The 25,755-nt window shown below is 50.7% G+C and overlaps 1 protein-coding gene across 3 annotated transcripts in view; it reads right to left on the reverse strand.

Annotated features, from left to right (window-relative positions):
* Positions 1–16,964: 16,964 nt before the first annotated feature.
* Positions 16,965–25,755, reverse strand: part of TMEM132D (transmembrane protein 132D) — a 184,317-nt gene continuing 175,526 nt past the window's right edge. For all 3 annotated transcript variants that reach the window (XM_039724849.1, XM_039724850.1, XM_039724848.1), the window contains exons 6-9: positions 25,495–25,700; positions 24,232–24,505; positions 22,504–22,695; positions 16,965–19,778 (exon numbers count right to left, since the gene is read on the reverse strand). In XM_039724849.1, coding sequence (XP_039580783.1) covers positions 18,618–19,778; positions 22,504–22,695; positions 24,232–24,505; positions 25,495–25,700 — 1,833 coding nt within the window. In that variant the 3' untranslated portion in view covers positions 16,965–18,617. The remainder of the gene's footprint in view (positions 19,779–22,503; positions 22,696–24,231; positions 24,506–25,494; positions 25,701–25,755) is intronic.

Raw genomic sequence — 25,755 nt, forward strand, 5'->3', positions numbered from 1 at the left:
CCTCGTCTTCCAGGGCCCCCACTGCACTGAGAACTCTACAGAAAGGAGCTACTTATTGAAATGAAAAGTCTCACAGCCACCAACACAGGAGCAAACTGCAGTAAAAACCAGGACTCCTGATTTTTTTAAGAAACAGTTTACATTTTCAAAAATCATCTGCAATTTAATTCTCTCTAAATGAAGCATATTTTAATCAAGTAATTATTCCTATGACATCTCTTTTAGGTAGCAAATATGGAGGGCACTTGAAATCTCACAGCCCTTCCAAAAAGTGCAGGCCAGCACTTGTTTTGTCCAGTGCCTGAAAACATGGCTCTAGAAATCCATTTCCCCTAGAGCATGGCCATTAAGCTAATTTAAAACACACGTTTGAAATTAAACAATACATTTTAATTAGACCAGCAGAGAACATCTGGTCCCTGAGAAATCAAAGTCGTGGGCACCTGACCTGAGAGAGCATCCACCCCCCCTTTAACCCCTCCAGCTCCAGAGCAAGGGCTGCACCCCTTGGGTGATATTTCCATGTGCTCCTGACATGCAATTCCCATTTCCGTGCACTCCAAATCCGCCTCAGAAAGAAGCCCAGCCACAAGTACAACCTTGCCAGACAGAGGTCACTTATTTCATTTGTGTGATTCAGTCAAATTTCATCACTCACTGAGACTAAATGCTCCTCTACTGCTTCAAAAATTAATCCCTGCCATGGAAAAGTCCCACTGTTATCTCAGTGGCTTTGACAAAGTGAGCTGAGTTACCAAAGCTCTCATTTAACTTGAGCAGTACAGCAAAAGCTCCCAGCCTGAGTGTGGCCTTTGCCAGCCCTGACAGCTCCCAGCTTCTTCCCAGTTTGTTTTTGCTGTTGTGGTTTTGTGGGTTTTTTTGGGGTTTGTTTTGTTTTGTTTGGTTTTTTTGTTTGTTTGTTTGTTTTTTGGGGGGGTTAATATATATATACACATTTATTTTTTTTCTTTTAAAAATAGGTTTATGAAAGTATAAACTCACCTGAAATCACTTTAAAAATCCCACCAACCCTGCCTGTGCCAGCCTGCCAGGCTGCAGTGCCCAGCTGGCCCAGGCTGCCTCTCCCTGGGCCTGGCTTTGAGCTCGGGCTGCCTGGCCAGGATTATCTCACAGGCTGCACCTCGAGCAGGCAGAGCTGCCCCTTTTTCTGTTTGACAGCCCAGCAAAGCAAGGGGCAATGCACACATTCAGTAACCATTTTCTGGAGCAGGAGAACACCAGTGTTCCCTTTCTGAATATTCATCATCTTTTAACTCCACTTCACTCTCTCTCCACCTCAGTGTGACCCCAGCAATGCCTGTTCTGAGCACTTTAAAGCCTTTCCAGAGCCTGCAGCTCAGGCTGGTTTGTGTTCAGGCTCCTCCTGATTTCACCCCCATCGTGCAGCCGTGGGAGCTGCTCAGGGTCCCTGGAGCATTTTGTGTCTGTCACCTCATCCCTCAAGCCCTGCTCGGTGTCTGTGCTGCAGCCACACCAGAGACCTCCATCTGCGGGGAGAGGCCCCTAACATCAATAATATTAATACATATTAACATATATTAACAGGAATGCACACTGAGCTCCTCCAGGGACTGGGCACACTGCACAACCTGCAATCCCAGTGCCACAGCAAGCAGATTATCACCCTAAACCACCAAATAATTCCCATTGTGCATGGATGCAATGCAGGAGCAGGTTTTGCTCACATTGTGCCCCACTGTTCTGGAGTGACCACCAAATAATTCCCATTGTGCATGGATGCAATGCAGGAGCAGGTTTTGCTGCACATTGTGCCCCTCTATTCTGGAGTACAGCAGTTCCCAAATGAATGGAGAGCTCATCGTGAGAGCCTGAGCAAACACACACTGACAATGAGGACAAACCACACTGCTGCTGCACTTTCAAGGAGCTGGTAAAAATAATATTTTAATCAAATAACTCAGCTGCAACTGCCATGAACTGCTGGGAAGGTTAAGGCTGTGGCTCAGCATTCTACTGAGAAAACACAGAATTATTCCAAACACGGCTCCATCACCACTGCTTGACTGGGATTAAAAGCAGAGGATGCAAAGCAGAGCTCCAGTCCTAGCAGCAAACTGAAGCCACCAAAACCCCAAAGGTAAAGGAGCAGTCTCAAAGAGCACCCATCCAGCAAGATAATGCAATGCCAGAGAAAAGTAACTGCCAGACTGGCGTGGTTGAGTCCTAACTAAAGACTGGGGAGGGCTGTGGATTTAATTTACTCCCAAATGAGGAACAGAGGCCCACTGAAGGCCCTGTCGGTACAGGCACTTGCTTGGAAGGTTTGCTATGACCCTATCAGGACTTAATTGTGAAAGAAAAACCTTAAAATGTATACTGGAAGATTTAAAAGTATTTGTGCCTCTTCTGCAAATCATTTACCATCCACTTAGCCCCAGTATTACCCAACCCAAACATCTGCAAGTGCTACCTTTAGGATTAATAAATGCACAGGCACTTCAGTGCTCATTTTCACTGTATTTTCTCCTGTCTCTTGGGCTCATAACTCATTCTGCCCCTTTCTCCCCTCAGTCTTTTTAATCTTCAGGTCAGGAATCACTCCCCATGAAAATAAAGCAACAGTTTTGTCAAAGGCTTGTCAGAGGAGATGGGTGCTTCCATGTGGAATTCAGCCATTTAATGGCTCACTGGGATCTCAGCATTTTTTTTCATTAAGTTGTCCAAAGTAATTTCATCACTCCAGAATTTATTTCACTTCCACCCTCCCCTGCCTGGTCGGTCCCAGCCCAGTTCCTTTAATGTCTGCAGCTGAGACCTGGTGTAAGAGCAGGTCCTGCAGCCCTGGCTGTGCCTTCAGTTCTGCCTGACACAGACACAGCAAACCCCTCGTCTTCCAGGGCCCCCACGGCACTGAGAACTCTACAGAAAGGAGCTACTTATTGAAATGAAAAGTCTCACAGCCACCAACACAGGAGCAAGCTGCAGTAAAAACCAGGACTCCTGATTTTTTTAAGAAACAGTTTACATTTTCAAAAATCATCTGCAATTTAATTCTCTCTAAATGAAGCATATTTTAATCAAGTAATTATTCCTATGACATCTCTTTTAGGTAGCAAATATGGAGGGCACTTGAAATCTCACAGCCCTTCCAAAAAGTGCAGGCCAGCACTTGTTTTGTCCAGTGCCTGAAAACATGGCTCTAGAAATCCATTTCCCCTAGAGCATGGCCATTAAGCTAATTTAAAACACGCGTTTGAAATTAAACAATACATTTTAATTAGACCAGCAGAGAACATCTGGTCCCTGAGAAATCAAAGTTGTGGGCACCTGACCTGAGAGAGCATCCACCCCCCCTTTAACCCCTCCAGCTCCAGAGCAAGGGCTGCACCCCTTGGGTGATATTTCCATGTGCTCCTGACATGCAATTCCCATTTCCGTGCACTCCAAATCCGCCTCAGAAAGAAGCCCAGCCACAAGTACAACCTTGCCAGACAGAGGTCACTAATTTCATTTATGTGATTCAGTCAAATTTCATCACTCATTGAGACTAAATGCTCCTCTACTGCTTCAAAAATTAATCCCTGCCATGGAAAAGTCCCACTGTTATCTCAGTGGCTTTGACAAAGTGAGCTGAGTTACCAAAGCTCTCATTTAACTTGAGCAGTACGGCAAAAGCTCCCAGCCTGAGTGTGGCCTTTGCCAGCCCTGACAGCTCCCAGCTTCTCCCCAGTTTGTTTTTGCTGTTGTGGTTTTGTGGGTTTTTTTGGGGTTTGTTTTGTTTGGTTTTTTTTTGTTTGTTTGTTTGTTTGTTTTTTGGGGGGGTTAATATATATATACACATTTATTTTTTTTCTTTTAAAAATAGGTTTATGAAAGTATAAACTCACCTGAAATCACTTTAAAAATCCCACCAACCCTGCCTGTGCCAGCCTGCCAGGCTGCAGTGCCCAGCTGGCCCAGGCTGCCTCTCCCTGGGCCTGGCTTTGAGCTCGGGCTGCCTGGCCAGGATTATCTCACAGGCTGCACCTCGAGCAGGCAGAGCTGCCCCTTTTTCTGTTTGACAGCCCAGCAAAGCAAGGGGCAATGCACAAATTCAAGAACCATTTTCTGGAGCAGGAGAACACCAGTGTTCCCTTTCTGAATATTCATCATCTTTTAACTCCACTTCACTCTCTCTCCACCTCAGTGTGACCCCAGCAATGCCTGTTCTGAGCACTTTAAAGCCTTTCCAGAGCCTGCAGCTCAGGCTGGTTTGTGTTCAGGCTCCTCCTGATTTCACCCCCATCGTGCAGCCGTGGGAGCTGCTCAGGGTCCCTGGAGCGTTTTGTGTCTGTCACCTCATCCCTCAAGCCCTGCTCGGTGTCTGTGCTGCAGCCACACCAGAGACCTCCATCTGCGGGGAGAGGCCCCTAACATCAATAATATTAATACATATTAACATATATTAACAGGAATGCACACTGAGCTCCTCCAGGGACTGGGCACACTGCACAGCCTGCAATCCCAGTGCCACAGCAAGCAGATTATCACCCTAAACCACCAAATAATTCCCATTGTGCATGGATGCAATGCAGGAGCAGGTTTTGCTCACATTGTGCCCCACTGTTCTGGAGTGCAGCAGTTCCCAAATGAATGGAGAGCTCATCGTGAGAGCCTGAGCAAACACACACTGACAATGAGGACAAACCACACTGCTGCTGCACTTTCAAGGAGCTGGTAAAAATAATATTTTAATCAAATAACTCAGCTGCAACTGCCATGAACTGCTGGGAAGGTTAAGGCTGTGGCTCAGCATTCTACTGAGAAAACACAGAATTATTCCAAACACGGCTCCATCACCACTGCTTGACTGGGATTAAAAGCAGAGGATGCAAAGCAGAGCTCCAGCCCTAGCAGCAAACTGAAGGCACCAAAAACCCAAGGGTAAAGGAGCAGTCTCAAAGAGCACCCATCCAGCAAGATAATGCAATGCCAGAGAAAAGTAACTGCCAGACTGGCGTGGTTGAGTCCTAACTAAAGACTGGGGAGGGCTGTGGATTTAATTTACTCCCAGATGAGGAACAGAGGCACACTGAAGGCCCTGTCGGTGAGCTCTGAGCCCAGCTCCCAGCTGCAGCACACCTGCCTGGTGTGCCCAGACTCTGAGAGCCCAAAAGGGAGCAGCAATGGTGCCCAGCTCTGACACCAGCAGAGGAATTAAATTAATGTGTTCTGGAGACACCCCCAGCCCTGCTCCCGGGGCTCTGAGCAGAGCCAGGGGCTGGCACAGCCCCTCTGACTGCCCAAAACCTGAACTCTGCTGGAAAGCACGTGATGGCAGCCAGCCTAAACCCAAACTGACCAGGAAGATGTGACAGAAGAGCTGATTTCCATTGTGGATGGAGCTACAGCACTAACAACAGTGAGGAGAGCCACGGCTTCAGCAGGGAGAAAAGCACCAAACAAGCAACCATTGTGGCAGTCATTAAAATTTTAATTAAGAGTCATTAGAGAAAAAGACAGCCTTAATAATTAACTAGTGCTTGCTGGGCAGGAGTCCAGGGCAACGTGCTGCCCTTTGGGTAAGAAGTGAGAGAGAGAATTCCCCAAATCCCAGGGCCGGGGGTGGAGGCAGGAGGTGCAGTCAGAAGGGAAAGCAGCAGCCTGGGCAGGCTCTGGCTGGCCCCTGGCTGTCCCCAGGCTCTGCCCTGCCCTGCCAGCCCTGCAGGTGTGCTCACCTGTGGTGCCACCCCGGCTCCCGGGCCCCTCCTGTGCAGTGCCAGTGCCCGTGCTGGGAACGAGACAAGAGTTCATCTGCCACGTGAATAATTAAAGTAATTGTCACACAGGGAAAGCTCTGTGGAATATCACTCTGTGCTGGCACTGAGGGGAGGCTGTGTCTCGACAGGAGCAGGTTTTGTCACACAGAGCTCTGCTTTCCAGGAAATGTTTCACTGACTTCTGCATAAAGACCATGAGTGACTCTAAACCCACTTTGTGCTGCAGCCAGTGAAGTTCTTTTTTCCTCTTCCACACCAAATATTTAAATGTCAATCTCTTAACATAACAAACTGCCTCTGGAGGCTGGAGCACAGGCTGTGTTCCTTATTAGCCCTTTCCTAGGTAACCTAAATTGCAGTCAACTAACATGTGGATTATAAATTCCCTTACAAAAAATCCATAAAATATTACTTTTAACTGTCCACCTCTATTATTTCCACCAGAAGAAGTTAATTTGAACAGCTGCAAATGAAGCCTTTTGAGTCCAGCTTTACTTAAAGCTATTTAAAAGGAAGAAAACCAAAACCCTCCCAAATGAGTTTAATCAGAATAGTTACCATAATACATTCCACACAACAAAGCATTTCCTTTTATACTGCATATTCATTTCTGTAAAGAAAAGCTTGGAAAAAAACCAACCTCACAGCAAATCAAGGCCTGAGGAGTGCAAAAAGGCAGCCCCAAGCCCTCCCAGCCAGGGAACCTTCCAAGGAAGCCGAGCTGCTGTGAGCTCGTTCCCAGAGCTATCACTGAGCCCTGTCCTGAGAGGGGCTCGGGGTGAGCCCAGCCTGCAGAGGCAGTGCCAGCCCCACAGCACCGATGGCACTGCCACGTCCAGCAGAGGGGAAGGGGCCGGGGGGCAGTGGGATAAAGGAGATTTGGGTGCCTCGGCTCAGCAGCTCCTGTCCCAGAGGAGATGGAGCTGCACTGAGGCTGCAGGAGCCCCAGCACCCCCAGCTCCGGGGCTGCACTGCAGGAGCCCCAAAACATTCACGTGGCAATGGCAAGCTCCTGTTAGTGCTACTAGCACAGAAAAGAACAAGCAGGTATTTGCAATTCCCACCCCCACACGTGGTTCTGTGTCCCACACTCACCTTGGCTGCCAGCAGGCTGGCAGTGAGCTCCTTTTGCTCTGGGCCAAGGTTCCTGCCAGGGACCCCTGGCCCAGGTGCCTCCAGAGCAGCTCTGCAGCCAGGGCTGTCCCAGAGCACAGAAATGACTCTGACTGCTCCTGAGCCGTGCAGCCCCAGAGCTCCTGCTCGCTGTCTGCTTTCCCCTCCAAGCCAGGGCTGACCTTTCCTCAGGTGTTCGGGCTTTGGAGGATGAAGGGAGAGACACAAGCAGAGCAAACAGGTGAAAGCTGGTGTGCACACAGCTCCCCAGGGCTGGCTCTGCCCCTGCCATGCCATCCATCATTGCCCATGCAAAGCAGGTGTGGCTGCAGAGCCGGGCCTCACCTGGGGACACAACCCCCTGACTGGGCAGGCACTGAAAGGCTGGGGAGCACAGCCCGAGGGATGGGGACAGCCTGGAGGAGAGCACGTCTTGTGAAGCTGCTCCAGATGCAGCCCAGGGTCCAAGTGCAACCCTTTCCCCTCAAACACTGAGCACTGATGTGAGGAGGCAGGACAGAAATCCCAAAAACCCCTCTAACCCAGGAGGAATTGTTGGTTTTCTGAACTGCACTGCATAAAACTCTGTTTATTATTCAACATCCCTCCTGCTCACTGGAGAGTCTGGATTGCTGGGCCAAAGTCTCCCCTTGCAGCAATTTGCAAGCACACCTGGAGGAAAGCTGCTGGCAGCCCTGGCAAACCCTGCAGTGCCAGCAAACAGCAGCCCCTGAGCCACTGGGGTCTGTGCTCCAGCAGCCCCTGCTCAGAGCACAGCGTCTGGAACGTTAAAAATCAAAAAACAAAACAATTCATGAGGCTGATGTGTTGCATTATGAACACCCTGAATGGTGGGGGGGACAGGGCTCATTTCTCAGAGTAGGAAATGAATATTTCTGTATCCTGTCTTGTGCACGCCCCACCAGGGCTGGAAAGCTGGAGGCTTTTCTCTTTGCTCAAGGCTGAATTGCCCTGAGTATTCACCGCCTGTATCTGTTACCCAAAAATGTGCTCCAAGATCATTCTTTTTTTTGGAGGAGAAAAGGGCAAGAGAGAGTGAATCCTCAGATCAGTAAGTGCAATAATTCACAGCTATCCTCTTTTATAGAAAACAAATCCATTTCCCCACCTCCCCACACCCCACATTGTTGCTGCTGCATTATCTGTACGAGCCAGGCATTGGCAAGGAGACAGGGGAAAAATGACAGGACATTGTAAGAGAATTTAATGAAGTGGCTCCAAATATTGTATCAAAATAAATGAAGTGAATAATGCAGAGCTCGTTCCAGGTGCCTTCCACGGCAGAGACCATTGTGTGAGCAGCTCATCCCGGAGCTGGGGGAATACAAAGGTGCCACTGTGGCACACGGCAGGGCAGCAACAATGGGCACCTCAACTGCTCCATTTATTGCAGCAGCTCGCTGGGGCCAGGCACAGGAAGAGAAGAGCAGCTGGTCAAAGCGAGGAGAATTGTCAGCCTTGCTGGTCTCTTCTGTTTGCTTCTGCTTGGGCTGGAGGGAAAGGGGCTGATGGCAGCCCTGCTGAGACCCCGGGGCTGCAGGGGAGGGACACGGGGCTGGCACTGCCCTCACCACTGCCTGTGCTCAGAAATGTCCCCTCAGAGGCATCCCCTGTGCCACAGCACACAGAGCACTGCCAGGCTCTCACTGCTGAGCCTGCTGACCCTGCCAGCAGCGGGGGGCACGCTCTGCTCCCGGGCTCTGTGAACACCCCGGACTCCTCTCTGCATGAGGGGCACTCACAAACACCCCCGGACTCCTCTCTGCATGAGGGGCACTCACAAACACCTCTGGACTCCTCTCCCTGCATGAGGAACACTCACAGAGGTGTACCAGAACAAACACCCCCGGACTCCTCTCTGCATGAGGGGCACTCACAAACACCTCTGGACTCCTCTCCCTGCATGAACAAACACCTCTGGACTCCTCTCCCTGCATGAGGAACACTCACAGAGGTGTAAAACACCCCTGGACTCCTCTCCCTCCATGAGGAACACTCACAAAGGTGTAAAACACCTCTGGACTCCTCTCCCTGCATAAGGAACACTCACAAACACCCCTGGACTCCTCTCTACATGAGGAACACTCACAAACACTTCTGGATTCCTCTCCCTGCATGAGGAACACTCACAGACTGTGGCAGAGCGCCCAGCTGCCCTGGTGTGGGTGCAGGACACCTGCAGGGTCACTGGCTGTGCCAGCCAGGAGCAGAGACAACACAGACCCAGCAGAAACGAGCTCTCACCTTGCTCGCAAACACTCCGTGTGCCTCTGCTCTACTTGTGTCTAATTCTGCTCCCCAGGTCTGGCAGGGAGAACACAAATGGTTGGCACTTACCACGCACTCACAAACACCTCTGGACTCCTCTCCCTCCATGAGGAACACTCACAAACACCTCTGGATTCCTCTCCCTGCATGAGGAATACTCAAAAAGGTGTAAAACACCTCTGGATTCCTCTCTCTCTGTGTGCCTCTGCTCTACTTGTGTCTAATTCTGTTCCCCAGGTCTGGCAGGGAGAAAACAAGAGGTTGGCACTTACCACCTCTCTACATGAGGAACACTCACAAACACTTCTGGATACCTCTCCCTGCATGAGGAACACTCACAGACTGTGGCAGAGCGCCCAGCTGCCCTGGTGTGGGTGCAGGACACCTGCAGGGTCACTGGCTGTGCCAGCCAGGAGCAGAGACAACACAGACCCAGCAGAAACGAGCTCTCACCTTGCTCGCAAACACTCCGTGTGCCTCTGCTCTACTTGTGTCTAATTCTGCTCCCCAGTTCTGGCAGGGAGAACACAAATGGTTGGCACTTACCACCCCCTGCAGCTCTGCCACCCAGGGCTCCAAGGCACCCTCCCCTCCCTGGGACACGTCCTGCACCCATCCAGCCTCTCCTCACCCCACTGCAGTTCCCTGCCAGCTTTACGTGCAAATTTCCTCTCTGCCCAGCTCATGCTAAGAGCCTTAATATTCCTGCAGATTCAGAAAGGGGATTTCCAACAAGCATTAGGAAAATTAAACTTCTCAAGAGCTGTCTCAATCTGACAAGCTATTTCTGGTCTTTAAAGGACAGTAAGTGAAAATATTCCAGTGGGGGATGGGGAAGCTGTAGTAAGCAAAGGATGAGTTAGGGCAGAAAGGAGGGCAGGCAGGGCTGGATATTCCTGAGCACCATCTGTGCATTCACAGCCACAGAAACACCTGAGGGTGAGTTGCTTCAGGCCTCCTGCTGCCCTGCAATAGAAAATCACCCTCTCCCAGCCCCTGCCTGCACCCAAAGCCAGAGCAGCTGAGATCACGGAGTGTGAGAGGCATCCCTTGGGGACCTGGGCTCTGCATCCACCTGGAGCTCCCCTGGGCAGCAGCCTGGGAGCTGCTGGTAACCCAGCACCTGCCCCCAGCACACCCCTCTGGGGTGGGACAGGGAGGGCACATCCAGAGCCCCCCAGGCTGGCCTGGGGACCCTGGGCTCACCAGCACTGCTGCTGGAGGTGGCACCAGTGCCCGGGCTGCTCCCAGGGCTGCTGGGGCACCTCCCAGGGTCTGTGTGTCCTGCTGCTCCCTTCCCTACAGCGTGCCCCCAGCTCAGCCACCCCTGTCCCCTCCTGCCCCTCTCTGCTGCTTCCCTCTGTGCCTCCCCTTCAGAGCCCAGGGGAGGAGAGGCTGTTTATAGCCCAGGTCACTGCAGGGGAGGGTGAGAAGCTGAACCAGGCTTTCAAGATGGAAGGGTGTGACTCCGAGGGAGGAGATGATGTTATTTTCTTTAGGAGCATCAGAGAGGCAAAATTTAGCTGTTTGCAAATTTCTCAGCAGTTTGTCCTGGCTCCTGCTCTAAAACCTGGAAATTTCCCCTGGTTTGAGGGCTGATTTGTGTGATCATGCTCAGCTTGTCTGTCTGTCCTCCCTCTTCTTTGCAGCAGTCATTCCAACAGCCTCACAAATCATATTACAGCTGGGTTAAAGAGCACCCCTGCAATCACAGCCCCTCCTCTGGGGCAATGGAGTGGGGGACGCAGCTCTGATGAGGGGACAGAACAATTAGAGGAGATGATTAAAACCCTATGGTTCTTCAGGGGCTGGTGCAAGGACTGTGCAGAGCAATGTTAAAAATCCTTCTGAGCCTGCACTCGCAGCCTGCCAAAAACGCCTGTCCAGCTGCACCAACTGCTCTTGCACAGACAAGCTCTGAGTGCTGTATTAAAGTCAAGGCTGTGTGGAGAGCCTGGTGCAGAGCAGACCTGATCAATAGACAGGATTTTCCACTGTTGCAGAATTCTTTGCAGGCTGTAGCACTTATTTAAGGGTGGAACACAAGAGGGACTGATTTGACCTTGGTGTCCTGGCGGGCAGGACAGGAGGGAATGCCAAATGCTGAGAGCAGAGCTATTGATTAGGCTGAGAGGGGGCTGATGCAGGGAGGCTGGAAAGAGTTCTTCCATCTGTGCATTCACAGCCACAGAAACACCTGAGGGTGAGTTGCTTCGGGCCTCCTGCTGCCCTGCAATAGAAAATCACCCTCTCCCAGCCCCTGCCTGCACCCAAAGCCAGAGCAGCTGAGATCACGGAGTGTGAGAGGCATCCCTTGGGGACCTGGGCTCTGCATCCACCTGGAGCTCCCCTGGGCAGCAGCCTGGGAGCTGCTGGTAACCCAGCACCTGCCCCCAGCACACCCCTCTGGGATGGGACAGGGAGGGCACACCCAGAGCCCCCCAGGCTGGCCTGGGGACCCTGGGCTCACCAGCACTGCTGCTGGAGGTGGCACCAGTGCCCGGGCTGCTCCCAGGGCTGCTGGGGCACCTCCCAGGGTCTGTGTGTCCTGCTGCTCCCTTCCCTACAGCGTGCCCCCAGCTCAGCCACCCCTGTCCCCTCCTGCCCCTCTCTGCTGCTTCCCTCTGTGCCTCCCCTTCAGAGCCCAGGGGAGGAGAGGCTGTTTATAGCCCAGGTCACTGCAGGGGAGGGTGAGAAGCTGAACCAGGCTTTCAAGATGGAAGGGTGTGACTCCGAGGGAGGAGATGATGTTATTTTCTTTAGGAGCATCAGAGAGGCAAAATTTAGCTGTTTGCAAATTTCTCAGCAGTTTGTCCTGGCTCCTGCTCTAAAACCTGGAAATTTCCCCTGGTTTGAGGGCTGATTTGTGTGATCATGCTCAGCTTGTCTGTCTGTCCTCCCTCTTCTTTGCAGCAGTCATTCCAACAGCCTCACAAATGATATTACAGCTGGGTTAAAGAGCACCCCTGCAATCACAGCCCCTCCTCTGGGGCAATGGAGTGGGGGACGCAGCTCTGATGAGGGGACAGAACAATTAGAGGAGATGATTAAAATCCTATGGTTCTTCAGGGGCTGTGGTAATTGTGCAAGGACTGTGCAGAGGAATGAAAAAATCCTTCTGAGCCTGCACTCGCAGCCTGCCAAAAACGCCTGTCCAGCTGCACCAACTGCTCTTGCACAGACAACCTCTGAGTGCTGTATTAAAGTCAAGGCTGTGTGGAGAGCCTGGTGCAGAGCAGACCTGATCAATAGACAGGATTTTCCACTGTTGCAGAATTCTTTGCAGGCTGTAGCACTTATTTAAGGGTGGAACACAAGAGGGACTGATTTGACCTTGGTGTCCTGGCGGGCAGCACAGGAGGGAATGCCAAATGCTGAGAGCAGAGCTATTGATTAGGCTGAGAGGGGGCTGATGCAGGGAGGCTGGAAAGAGTTCTTCATGGCCAAGAGGAGCACAGTGATTTAGGGCTTGGCTTGATGATAACAGGGTGAAAACGTGTGTCCACAGACACCAGACAAAGGATCTGCTGAAGAAACAGGGAGGCATGAGGTACAACTGATGGGTGAGCTCCTCATGGATCCAGACGAGGCTGGGCTGGACCCAGGCACAGTGTGCTGACCTAGGCAGTGCTCAGGGAGGGTGCAAGGGCAGTCCACTCCCTTCTGTCCTTATTTCTGCTCCACTCTGCACTCCCCGAGCTCAGGGAAACGCTGCAAATGGGACTCAGTCATCTCTGCAGTCCCATGTTATCAGGGCTGGAGTGAAGCTCCTTGGATTGCTTTTTATGTCATTAGTGCACTAACTGACTGTAGGAAGCTCTAATTTAATTACTAGGAACACAGGCCTGAACATGAATAAGCACAGCCCTGTTACACTTCAAAGCTGCAGCCTCCTGCTGCTGGGGACACTGAGCTGGCTCTGCCAGGTGCCACAGAGAGCTGGGGACACCCTGGCAGGGCCAGCCAGCAGGGAGAGGGCTGGGCAACGCAGGCACAGAGAGCTGGACCCAGTCAGGATGGAGCAGAACTGGGGGAATTCGGGCACAGAGAGCTGGCACCCAGCATGGACAGAGCTGGGCAATGCAGGCACAGAGAGCTGGACCCAGTCAGGATGGAGCAGAACTGGGGGAATTCGGGCACAGAGAGCTGGCACCCAGCATGGACAGAGCTGGGCAATGCAGGCACAAAGAGCTGGACCCAGCATGGGCAGAGCTGGGTAATGTAGGCACAGAGAGCTGGACCCAGCATGGGCAGAGCTGGGGATTCAGGCACAGAGAGCTGGACCCAGCATGGACAGAGCTGGATGGATTCAGGCACAGAGCTGGATGGATTCAGGCACAGAGCTGGCAGCAGAGCTGCAGCAGGGTCTGTGGCTGCAGCAGGGAGCCTGGCAGCAGCCCTCGTGTGCACCCAGAGTTCAGCAGCAGCCACGAGCAGGGCTGTGCAGCCCAACGTGACTCAGCTCCGGTGTCCCTGCAGGCTCCTGCTGCTCGGGGACATGTGGCAGGACTTGTCGAGTGCAATCCAGCAGCCACCTTGGCCGTGTGGTGGGGATTTCCTAATGAGCACTGGCAGCACACGCAGGCACAGGAGCACTGCTGCTGCTCCAGCCATTAATATTACATTCGTGGGCTGCTTAATTTGCTGTTCCTCACGGAGCTGGAGCAAGGAGCCTGCATAATGAAGCATTTGTTGACAGAGGTCTTCATATCACATCAGCAAGAAGGTAGAAAATGATCTTGTTTCAGGCACACTGGCTTGACTCGGGTAACCTTGGCCCTTCTGATGCTCCTGAGGAGGAGCAGGGCCCAGGTGCTCTGCTCTTCTCAGGCCATTAGTGCTGCCAGTTTGGAACTTCACCTGTTTAAGCTTCCAAAGAGCACATCACTGCTTGCACTGGAAGGAGCATTATTCCTGCACGAGGCAGGTGATGGGTGAGCCAAACCCTGCTCACAGAGGTGCTTAAGCAGATGGCTGGGAAAGGGCACAGGCAGGGCCCACCTGGGAGCTTTCAAACAGAAATGAACTGGAAGCAGAACACAAATCCTGTCCCCTCAGCACCTTGCAGTGATAGCTGCCTTGCTTTAGAGCTCTGCTGTCCTCCTGCTCGAGCTGCAGCCAGGCAGGGCACTGAGGGCTGGCTGGGCTTGTGGGGAGCTCAGCTGGCACCTTGCCCTGCCCTGCAGGACACACCTGCCCTGCAGGACACACCTGTGCCACCCTGGCAGCTCCCCCAGCTGAGCCCCTTGCCAGCAGGACAGCTCTGATGTCTGTGTGGCTGCAGGGCTCTGCAGGGCCCCAGGGCTCTGGCACCTCAATGAACATGTAGAAATAGGTGACAGAGTTCCTGGGCTTTCAGGACTAAATAAATTCATCTCTGGGAGGTTTTTTAAATGCTGGAGGCATTTTCTAAGCGCACCATTTGGCAGCGATAGCTCCCTCCCCGAGCTAATTCCTCAGTGATGCTCGCTGGACTGTGATCAATACCAGCCCGAGCCCGGCCAGCTCTCCTCAGTGACAGTGGAAAGGCTCTTCCAGGCTGTACCACACGAGTCTTCAGCTCTCACTGAGGAGCTTCCACAGCAAACAGCCCCTGGGGCCAGAGCAGACGAGACTGGCAGTCCTGGAGGAACCGAGCACACACAGAGCTCAACTAAAGCGTCTCCAGGGTGCTCATTCCACTTACATCCCATCCATTACACAAACGAGGTGTGGAAGTAGTTTCTACAGCTACTTGGTGCAGGCTGCACATAGATTTAATACCTGCTCTGGTTTTTAAAGTCAGCTCCAGAGAGGTCCTGTTTCAAACCAATTATTTAGCTGCATTGCTCAGACTTTGAACTCGCTGGTGTTTAATGCAGCTGGGTCTAAACCACAATATATTTAAGACTGCTGAAGGGGAAGCTTTTAAAATGAAAGAAGAGAGTAAAGAACCAGCTTACCTGATTTATAGGACCATTGAGTTACTACTCCTGATTGTATTCATGCATAAAGTCTCTAAAAAGAACCAAACTGTATCAGATAAATTTTCTTTTTGTTAAACACGCCTCAATCAGTCTACTCACAGGCAGACAGACTCAAACATGAAAATAAGAGGCAACTGCACAGAAGAAAACAATAAGGTAATTAATAACTCTCACAGGAGAGTGCTTGCTGTCAGCAGGGCTCTTTATCAGGTTCAAGAGATTGCCAGTGGGAGCCACAGCTGCAGAACATTGTGTGTGCAGCACATCAGCACCAGCACTGCTTTAGTGACAGGGAATAGGATTTGGGCCCCACGGTTGCCAGCTGGCACCTCAGCTGATTGCTGAAATCTGGAATTCCTCCCTGGGATGCTCAGGGTGCAGAGGGTTCTGCAGCACCAAAAGGGAATGCACACAACACCCCTCCCAAAGACACATACACGCAGAAATCTCTACAGGAACTTGATGCATTCTGCTATTAGCAGATTAATTAGGGTGTTTGCCTGCATACAGGTGGCCAAGGTCACTCCCAGCATCCTGCACAGTGGGGTTTGTCACAGATTTGCTTTGACTCTGGGCACATCACCTCACCCTGGGCTCCCCAGGTCAGTCAGGAGCACACCTTGCTGAGCACGGGGAGGTCCATGGAAGGAGCACTCCAAACATGCATTATTTATAGCACTGCCCCATGGACAGTGGCCAGTGGCAGCTGCTGCATGCACGGGCAGCTCTGAGCAAGCACACAGGCACAGATCTGCCTGTCAACATCCCCAGGGCTGCAGCTGGAGGCTGCTTGTCCTCAGAGAACATTTCTGTGCTTTGTGCTAGCAGAGGAACTCGCTGCTCTTGCCCAGAGGCAGCAGGTTCAGCAGGGCAGCTCTGGGCAGAGCAGTGACAGGCTGCTCCCAGCAGGGACTGCGCCCTGCCACACTGGCAAGGCAGACCTGCACTCACCTCGGCTCTGCTGGCCTCAGAGACACTGGGCACTGCCAGCCTGCCTGCCCCACTGCAGCCACCTCGCTGTGATGTGCAAAAAGCACCCAAAACAGCCCCGGAGCTGGAGGCAAGGCTGGGCTGGACCTGCAGGGAGCCTGCCAGGCTGTGCTGCAGCACCAAGGCTGCTCCCCTCACCTCAGAGCTCTGCCAGAGCTTGTCTGGACCTGCACTGTCCTGTGCTCACTGCACCTGGTCCTGCAGTGCTGCAGCCCGTCCTGCACTGCTGCACCTGGTCCTGCACTGCTGTACCTGGTCCTGCTCTGCTGCAGCCCATCCTGCACTGCTGTACCTGGTCCTGCTCTGCTGTACCTGGTCCTGCTCTGCTGCAGCCCATCCTGCACTGCTGTACCTGGTCCTGCACTGCTGTACCTGGTCCTGCTCTGCTGTACCTGGTCCTGCACTGCTGCAGCCCGTCCTGCACTGGGTCATCCAAGCCTTGAGCAGAGGTGCTGCAAGAAAGCAAAGACAATCTGATCTCCAAAGTGCTGGGCACATCTGCTCTGTTTACTCACCTACTCCCCTGAAAGGTGAACAGCCAAGCGTGGATCTTCCCAGAGGAGAAAACCAGACCCCAAACCCAGAAACTCACATGCTGGCCTTTCAGGCTAGAAAGGAAGCATGTGGATTTATTGGCAAATAGTTTCAAATCTTGGAAGGGTGACCTGGTGCACACACATTTGTAGCATGACACGTTGTTGGTGCTGCACGTTCTCCCCCAGCACTGCCAGTGTACATTCTGGGAGGAGACTGTGCCTCCTGGATCCACCAAAGGACCCAAGTCTGCATTGCTGCCAGGCTCTCTCAGGGTAAACGTTCTGACAGCAAAAGGAAAGAGGCGTTTGGAGTAGGAAAAAAAGATGAAGCCACTAAAATGCAAATTTTATTCACAGTTGGCATGTTTATAAATATATATATTACATTCTTACAATCTACAGTACATTCTAAATATAGAGGGATTCAATCAGTGTTTGTGGGAGGGCGGGTGTGTATTAAACTGAGCAACCTAGATTCAATGATGGAAGACTTAACAAAAAGGGGGGCAAGGACTTACTCCAGAAAAAAAGGGGAACTTGAAATACTTTTATATATAAAATCCATTACCTGGATTTTAGTTAGTGCTTTGGCACTTTGCCACTGGCCATTGGAGGCTGCTGTTGGACCCCACAAGACATGTCCTGGTTTGGGGCTGGGGGCACGTCGGGTTGGAAGGGTAATCACTGAAATCCTACTGTATGTACAGCCTTATCAGAAGAAAACAGAAGATAGTCACCACCCCTGGCAGAAACAAACGTTATCTGCTGAGCTTAGCTGTGCAGGCTCAGTGTTGAACGTGCAGCTCTCCCCTGTGGCCTCCCAGTGCCCCCTGAACGTGCTGGGCCAGGGAGGGGGCACGAGGAGCTGACCAGCCCCACCTCCCCAGGGAGGGGCTGCTGGGGGTGGCCACCTCGGCACACGTGGCACGGACCCAGGGACAGGGGCCAGCTCTGGAAGGGCCAGCATGGAGGCCAGGACAGCGTGGCACCAGCAGGGCTGTGCTGGGCAGGAGCAGCCCTGGAGGAGTGGGTGTGGTGGGAGGGAAGGGAGCACAGCTTCCAAGGCTCACTCATCTGGAAAGTGCCCTCAGGACAGCAGACGGGGAGCTCCAGGGAAAGGGCTGGGAATACAAATCCAAAACAGGACAATCAAACAAAGCGGGCTTTAAAAAATAGCTCATTCTCTCAAACTTCCAAAAGACCTTCCTTAGTATGAGCGATAGTCTGAGTACAGATCATATCTTCTCCTATTTTACAAATTAAGAAATACCGAAAATTGGCTGGCAAAGTTAATTACCTTGGCATCTACTTAAAAAGAGAGTTTCAGTTTGAACTGTATCTGTGTATCCACTGTCAGTGCTTGGGAGGCAAGCATGCTGGTTTGTAAACAGCCCAGTTACGCCTTTATCCCCTCCAGACTCTTTGGAAACTCATGACTCCTCAGCTCTGGGAGCTGCTTCGTTCACACTGTTGGTTTTTGTCAGCTTTAAATTAATGTTCCTGGAGGGATATTCTCTGCACGTGGCCTGAACGACATGCTCTTCTCATGGAGCTATTTATTCTGAGACCAATCTTTTGCTTTTAACCAAAGCTTGCAATATTGAACAGTAGAGCTGTGTGAGCTTTGTAATATCCAAACTGCACTGGAGTTTGTTATATTTATTGATTTCCTGGGAAAGCACAGAGAATGAGACCGTATTATTTTTCTAAGTTTTTTTTCATGTTATCGTGTATCAAAAAACCACACACATCTCTCACTTCCATCTCTGAGCACAGAGAAGACTTGAATTTTAACAGCTGTCCAGGATCTCTGCTCTCCCAGCTGCTTTTGGGTGGTTTCTTGGGGCTCCATTGAGTTATTATCCACCAGCTGATTCTTGTTAGAATACAACATTTTGCCCCACTACCCAAAATTAAAGGCAGAAGGTGAGTGAAAAACAAAGAAACGAACAAACCAAACCAAAAAAGTCTTTTGTGTCTCATTACGCATTTTCGTGTAACCTCTCCATGTAGTTCTTAAGCTCCTTGCACTCGCCCAGGTCCATATCCTGGCAGACCCATTTAATGTCATCCTCATTACTCATCAAGATGGAGTTGACAGTTGGACAGCCATCGTCAGAGGAGATGGTGGTGAAGGTGGTGAATTTAACCCGTTTCCTCTTGGAGGTAGGAGAAGTGGTTGGTTCGCTTTTCTGTTCCTTCCCTTCGCTGAATGCGGACTCAGGAGACCTGAAGGACTGTCCATTGATATTTTTGGTGGCAGTTGTGTTGAGGAGGTATTTGCTCTCCTCGTAGTCCACTCCTCTGTCGATGGCTGTGATTTGTTCGTCCTGCTGCGATGAGAAGTTGATGTGGTTCTCCAGGAGCTCTGTCCTGTTGCTCAGCCCCACCCAGTCGTGCGAGTGGCTCATGCCCTCCTGCTCTTCGAAGGGAGCCTGCTTGTTTCTGTACTTGAGAGCAAAGGTGACGCAGTTGATGAGGAAGACCAGGATGGCCAGGCAGAAGACGCCCAGCAGGGCGTACATGCCGATCTCCAGGTCGCTGAGGCCCCGTGCTGCCTGCACCAGGTCGCTGTCCTGCGCCTTCCCGGGCACGTCCACCTGCGCGGGGAAGCTGGTGAAGTCCAGGGGCAGGTTCTGGCTGGCGTCGTCCAGGAGGCTCTCCCTGTCCTCCTTCCTGCTCAGAACAGACCTGTGCGTGGTGGTGGCCCTGCCCTGCTCGTGGCCCATGGAGGAGCTGTAGTAGTGCCCATCCCCTCTCTCTGGCCAGCTGCTTTTCTGGCGCCGGTCGCTGGCGTGGTTTTCCAGGTGGACACCAGCACCCCTGTGCTTGCTGTCACTGACGTTGGGGTTGGCATCACTCTGCCCAAACTTGACCTTAATGCTGCCACTGCCAACAGCCAGGATGCTCTTCCTTTTGGACTTCTGGCACGACTCACTGATCACCATCTCCACCTTCACCAGCGTGCCCTGGCCCTCGGTCTCAGCAGCAATCACGGGCCACTTGAACTTGGGGTCGTGGTGGATGGAGACCACCTTCTCGTCCAGAGAGGTGGCTGACAAGGAGAAGTCTTTGGAGTCATAAATATCCAGGGGCATGACAGATCCGTCACTGAACTGGATCCAGCAGCTGATGGCTGCTTCCTGTAATATATAAAACAAACACAGACCCACTCAGAGTGATCACGGAGGGAAACGTGCTCTGTTCTGGTCTGTTGCCTCCTCCTCACAAGATCCACACACCAGTAGTGATCAGAAAAGAAATAAAGAGGGAGAGCAGTGAAATTAATATCTTGCCAAGGCATGAAGAGAAATACTGGTCTAAAACACTCGTTGATAATAAGATTGGTTTCCACAAAGGTGCTTAAAGGAGCTGTATCCCCTGGGCTCTGCAGAATCTACTTCAGCACCATAATAAATTGCATGTCAGGAAGCATTACCAGTGACTGAGATCATTTACTGTTGTATATTTACATTAAAAAACCCCAACATTATTTCTAAACTGCTTAAAATACAAAGTCTCCTCTTATTACAGAAAGCACATGTTAAAAGATAGCCAATACAGCAAACAGGTCCACACATGACTCCATACCTTCACTCCTTGATTCCTGGCTCTCAAATTAAATTAGCAGATTGTATAAGCAGAGGAAACCAATCAGTTGCTTCTTTAGGAAACAGCCGGGGTAATTTTTACACTTGTTAGCAATTAAAAGCAAGACAATAATAAAGTTTAATCTTGTGTCACAGCAATGCAGATTGTGTACTCCAGTGTGCACAGAGGCTTTCATTGACTGCCAATGAATCCGACCTGGGTGCTAAGAATGTGCCTCATCCTGCAGCTTTCCTGGGATCCTTGACTTTGGCTTCTAACTTGAAACATTTTAAAGCATTTTTGAATTTCAGAAAACATTTCTGAAAATCAGGTCCTCTAAGGACTCTCAAATGGCTATTGAAAATTGCTGTGCCACCTAAAAAACATCTTTGTATTCATACATTGATCATTTACAGATAAAATTCAGGCTGCTCTCCTGGAATCTCGTTCCTGCTCCTGATGGGCTGAGCTGCCCTGGTTGGGATATCTGCACTGGAGAATTCCCAGCAGACAGACCTGGCTCATCAGTGGATTCTCTGCAATGAGCTTTTCTATGGTCAGAGTTGGGATCACCTTGCTGTGAGAGTCTGACAGACAGACAGACACCCAACCAACAAATCAACTTGTGAAAACCATGAATATAAAAGTCCTGTTTCTTTAAATAAGCAGTTTTTCATACAGACAATATTTACATTCTAACTCCACGTATGCACAGAGAATAAACACATAATCCTTTAAATTGCTCATAGCACACAGTCATCCACCTGTTCAGAGCATGGAGAATAAGCTCCCAGTCTTTTGGGGTTGTAGGGTGCACAATCTACTGGCCTGATTCCGAAATCCTCAGAGCCACAAAGCTCCCCCTGCTGCAATGGGAGATTTGCTTCTGTCTCTATTTCAGGCCAGAGCCCTAAGACTTTGCTGACACTGTCATAAATCCCAGCTTTGTGTTTATTAATCTTTGGCTGTTTCTTGAAGGCTGCATAGAATTTATGTCATCAGCTCTCATCCTCCCACTGTGTTGCTTAAACCTGCATAATCATTTAATAATTTTGCATTGCTTTGCCTGTAGGGACCGTGCTCTAAAAATCAAGTCCTGAGCAGTGAGGGACTCAGCTGCCTCTCAAAGCAGAGCCAGCCCTGCCAGACTGGGGCACGGTTTCCTCTGTGCTTTATGTGGATCCCTGATGCAGAGAAGGACCTGTCCACGCTCCATTTCTGGGCACTGAAGTGCCCGAGCTGGGCACCAGTGGGGCTGGCTGGCACAAGCCTGCCCTGGGCTGGTCTCAGGGCACTCTGTCCAACCCCCCGTGCCATGGCTGAGCTCACTGGCCTTCCCTCAGTGCCTGGCATCAACTCCTCAACTCCTGAACTCCACACAGGAGCCTGATTTTTATCACCCTATCAAGACAGCAGCTCTGCATTATTTCTCATCCTGCATCCCAAGGACCAGACCCATGATGAATTAAAGCACCTCAGCACTGGCCAAACTTCAAATGTGCATGCCAGTTACCTTTAAAGCTCAGAACACGCCTAAGTGTTAAGAGCCCAGTGTATCCTTGATCAAAGTCCCAGACTGATGGATTTGGTTTGGAACAAAAAGTTTACATTTCAAACGTGTACAGAGGCACAAGGACAAATACCAAGCAGGGAGTGATGAGGACATGGCAAAGTCCAAAAGCCCTTGGTAACTGTTGGTTCCCTAATAAAGGAACTAAGAGTAATAAGGGGAAAAAATGGTTTATGAAATCATGAATCAGGAAATGAGTCAGTGATGCTGATTCATATTCTAGTAATGAATCAGAATAAAGGGATGCTCCCTGACTTCTCAAAGCGCTCACAGGAAGTGACTAAAGGAAGAAGAGTTTGGCACAACACGAGGCACTTTCTCACGGAGAGGTGGAATTAAAGGGATGATTGGGATACCTGTGGTGGGAAGCTGAACATGGCAGGATATCCTGGGATCTGGATGGGACAGAAAGGCACATGTGTGTGTGTGTGTGTTTGTGTGTGTGCGTGTGGGGGCACTGCTGGTGCTCAGTTCTGACACATCACTGCCTGTTGTTTGTGGATCAGCCATAACAGGAGGGCTGTTTGGTGCCAGGGCTGTTAGAACACAGCGCCCTTTTTGTGAGATCTTTGTTTTGCTGTTTAGGACCCTTGGTGGCCACCAGGGAAGTCCCATGAACAGAATGCTTCATCAGCACACTCAGTAAAAACCTGCTCAGTTCCAGGCAGTGCCTGAGAGCAGCTCCTTCACCAGCCCAGGGCACATACCTGCTTTGGGGACTGCAGCAGCTCCTGTGCTACTGCAGTAGCAAAGATGGCCCTGTTGCTCCCCGGGCTGAGCTGCAGAGAGAGGGACAGGCCTGTCACCAGCTGCACTCCCAGGTCCGTTATTGTCACCTTCTCGTCCAGGACTGTCACTGTCTTCTCAGCCAGGATGGCATCTGAAAGGGGGGACAGGATCTGCAAGGACAAACTGAAGTTACCCACAGCCATTTTGTACAGCACCACGTAAAAAATGTGCACTGAACTCATGTAACACAGACAAGGGATGTTTATGGCAATGGGAACCATTTCTCACAGCAGACACTATTAAAATATGATTAGAAAGGGCTACTCACATTTTGTAACTCTTCTGCAACAACAGGGGCCTTATAACACATTTTACCTGTGCAAAGGGAATCAGCTGTGCCACTGCCCTCTGCAATGTGCCAACATCTGCCTCAGATGTGGTAACTGTCTGTAAATGCAATAACCACATCTGCCTCACATGCAGTAACCAGCTGCAAATGTAATCTCCATGTGAAATTGAAGTATTTGATTAATCCTCATGTTTTGAGGTAGCATAAATATAATGAGGTCTGTAGATTTACATAAAATCCACTGAATAAATGGTATTTATTTCTATCCTGTGGAAAGGAGGGGTAATGTATTGCTACAACAACCTCTCATGGTACTGAATGCAAAATTGACAGAGAGAATTTGTTTTGGTTAAGAAAATCCACACAGAGGTCAGGGCAGTGATACATGACATCCACAATGCTCATTAGCAAGCGAGTTGAATTTAATGATCCATACAGGGTACAGAGCATTTCTGAAGCAGCTTATAAGAGGTATTCTTTAAATATAACTTGCTCTCAGCTTTTTACCCTTGGATTTTTCTTTCCACATGTTTACGTGCATTGGTTGGAGCACTGTAAGTTCCAGAGCTTTAGAAAGGCCCTCAGAAAATCTCTGCAGATTTTGCAGAAAGTCAAAAATCTCAAATCTCATTTCTCCAGCCTTGACAACCTCATTATCGACAGGTGTGCTGCTTGTTTTCTGCTTTGACAGTTCGGGAGGATAAGCATGTTTGGAGAGAGATTTTTTTCCCTGTTCTAGTGTTTGTTATCACGTATTCTACTTCAGTATCACTGAAATAATCTCTCTCCCCATCTCCTGTTCCTTTTCTTTTAATTAATATTTAGATTAATATTCCAGTCTCACTTCCTTAGCCCCACTGGTTAATTTTCCCTTTACCCTTTGCTCTGTCAGCGCAGGCTGGGAGAAGACTGAGCTGTTCCAGCAGCTGCATGCCTTGTGATAACCCAAATCTGGCTCCAGGTTCACAAGCAGCCTCAGACAAAAATAATCAGAAAAAGCCTCCCAATATACAGGTTGGATTAAATTAAATGAAACTGTGATCTGCTACACTTTGGGCCACCAGATAAGGAGAGAAAACCATCTCTGCCATGCCTTCTAGTTCTTGCTCCAATTCTGTTCCATTCAGGAGTGCATGGCTCCAGTTTCTGTCATTAATGCTGGATCACCCATGGCCAGGGAGGGGATTTGGAGCAACAGGACAGGTCAGGGATCTCCCTAATGCTGCATCACCCAGGGCAGTGAGGGAGGAACAGGACAGGAACAGGACAGGAACAGGACAGGTCAGTGATGTCCCTAATGCTGCATCACCCAGGGGAGTGAGGGAGGAACAGGACAGGTCAGTGATCCCCTTCCTACCTGAATTGTGGTCATGCCCAGCTCCAGCCCCACCAGCACCTGCCCGTCGTGCAGCCGGGCGATCCTGGGCTCCTCCACCTGCATGAAGTCCCTGACCAGGTGGGTGATGTCCAGCTGCCAGTCCGAGCCCAGCAGGAAGCTGAGCTGGGCCCCGGGCTCGGGGGGCTCGGCCACAAACTGTGTCAGCACCCTGACCATGGCGTGCTGGTACTGCAGGGTGCAGCCCCTGCCCCGCCGCTCGTCCTCGTCCTCGTCATCGCTGTCCCTGGCCGGCCTGTGGACAGCATGGGGACAGGGTCAGCTGTGCTGGGGAGCTGCTGCTGGCCTCAGCCTGCAGCCTGCTCCGGGACCAGCTGCTTTCTTCAGCTTCTCCCGTTTTTTCCCTGTTTCCCGTGTTTATGACTCAAAACCAGCACTTGAGACCATCAACTGCCTCCCAGCTTTGCCACCACGCCGTCCTCCCCAAGCTTCTTCCATTGTTTTCCATGTCAAGTCCTTGCTTTCAGGACCTTCACACTTCTTTTCTTTCTGGATCCTCCCATAAACATCTTTGTGTTGCCATGGAGATCTCTGCACCTACACACACATCCCTCTCTGTACAGTACGATTTGAAATCACATCTCCACCAAAATGTCTTTGCTCTGGTGCTAACAGAAACCTGTAATAAATACAGGTTCATTTATGGCTTCATTTGCAGTTGGGAATACCAGGTACCTCCGTTACCAACTTGTTCCTTCTGTTCTTACTAACACTGACAAGAGATGCAGACAGCTCTGGCCTGCTTCATCCCTCCTCTGTCCTGGGGGCACTGACAGTGCCTGGGAGCTCCGTGTCCTGACTGGGGCACTGACCAGTGCCACTGCACCCACAGGGTGTGAAACAGCTGTGTGCTAATTGTGACCACTGGCAGTGCACCCAGGAGCTGTGAGCAGGCTGGAGACTGACCCGCCCTGCCAGGGCTGGCCCTTGCTGATGTCTCCCTGCTGCCTCGTGCCTGATCCTGCCCAGCCTGACCAATTGGCTCTTCCCATCTCAGCCATTAGTGCTACAAAAGGAAATTGATTTCCAATCCAGGTTCATGCTACCTGCAGCTTCCATTTCCCTTAAAAGTCCAGTGCAGGAGCCTATTGAATAAATGTCTGGTGACCTTCAAATTTACAGCAGAATTGCATTAAGGCCAAATGAGCATGTTCAGATCCACTGGCCCTGACAGGTCCCTGGCAAGTGCACAGCCCAGAATGAACATCCTCTAATGAAACCTACCTCTTATTAGAGATGATGGGGACTCTCCACCCCTTGATCTGATTTAGTTCTGTGTCAGAGACCTCTATCTGCAGCGGGAGACGAGGAATCCACACTGTCATTTCCAAAGGGGCACTCAGATGCTGGTAAGTGAAATTAACTACGACATTCACTTTGCCTTTCATTTCCTTCCCGTTGACAAAGACATAGTCACATCTGTCAGAAACCTGAAAATAAAAAGGAGAAGGAAAAAAAAATTAATGAGTCTCTTCACTAATTATA

This window comes from Passer montanus, unplaced genomic scaffold (genome assembly GCF_014805655.1).
Source record: "Passer montanus isolate IOZ18808 unplaced genomic scaffold, ASM1480565v1 scaffold53, whole genome shotgun sequence".
In the NCBI taxonomy this organism is placed as follows: Eukaryota; Metazoa; Chordata; class Aves; order Passeriformes; family Passeridae; genus Passer; species Passer montanus.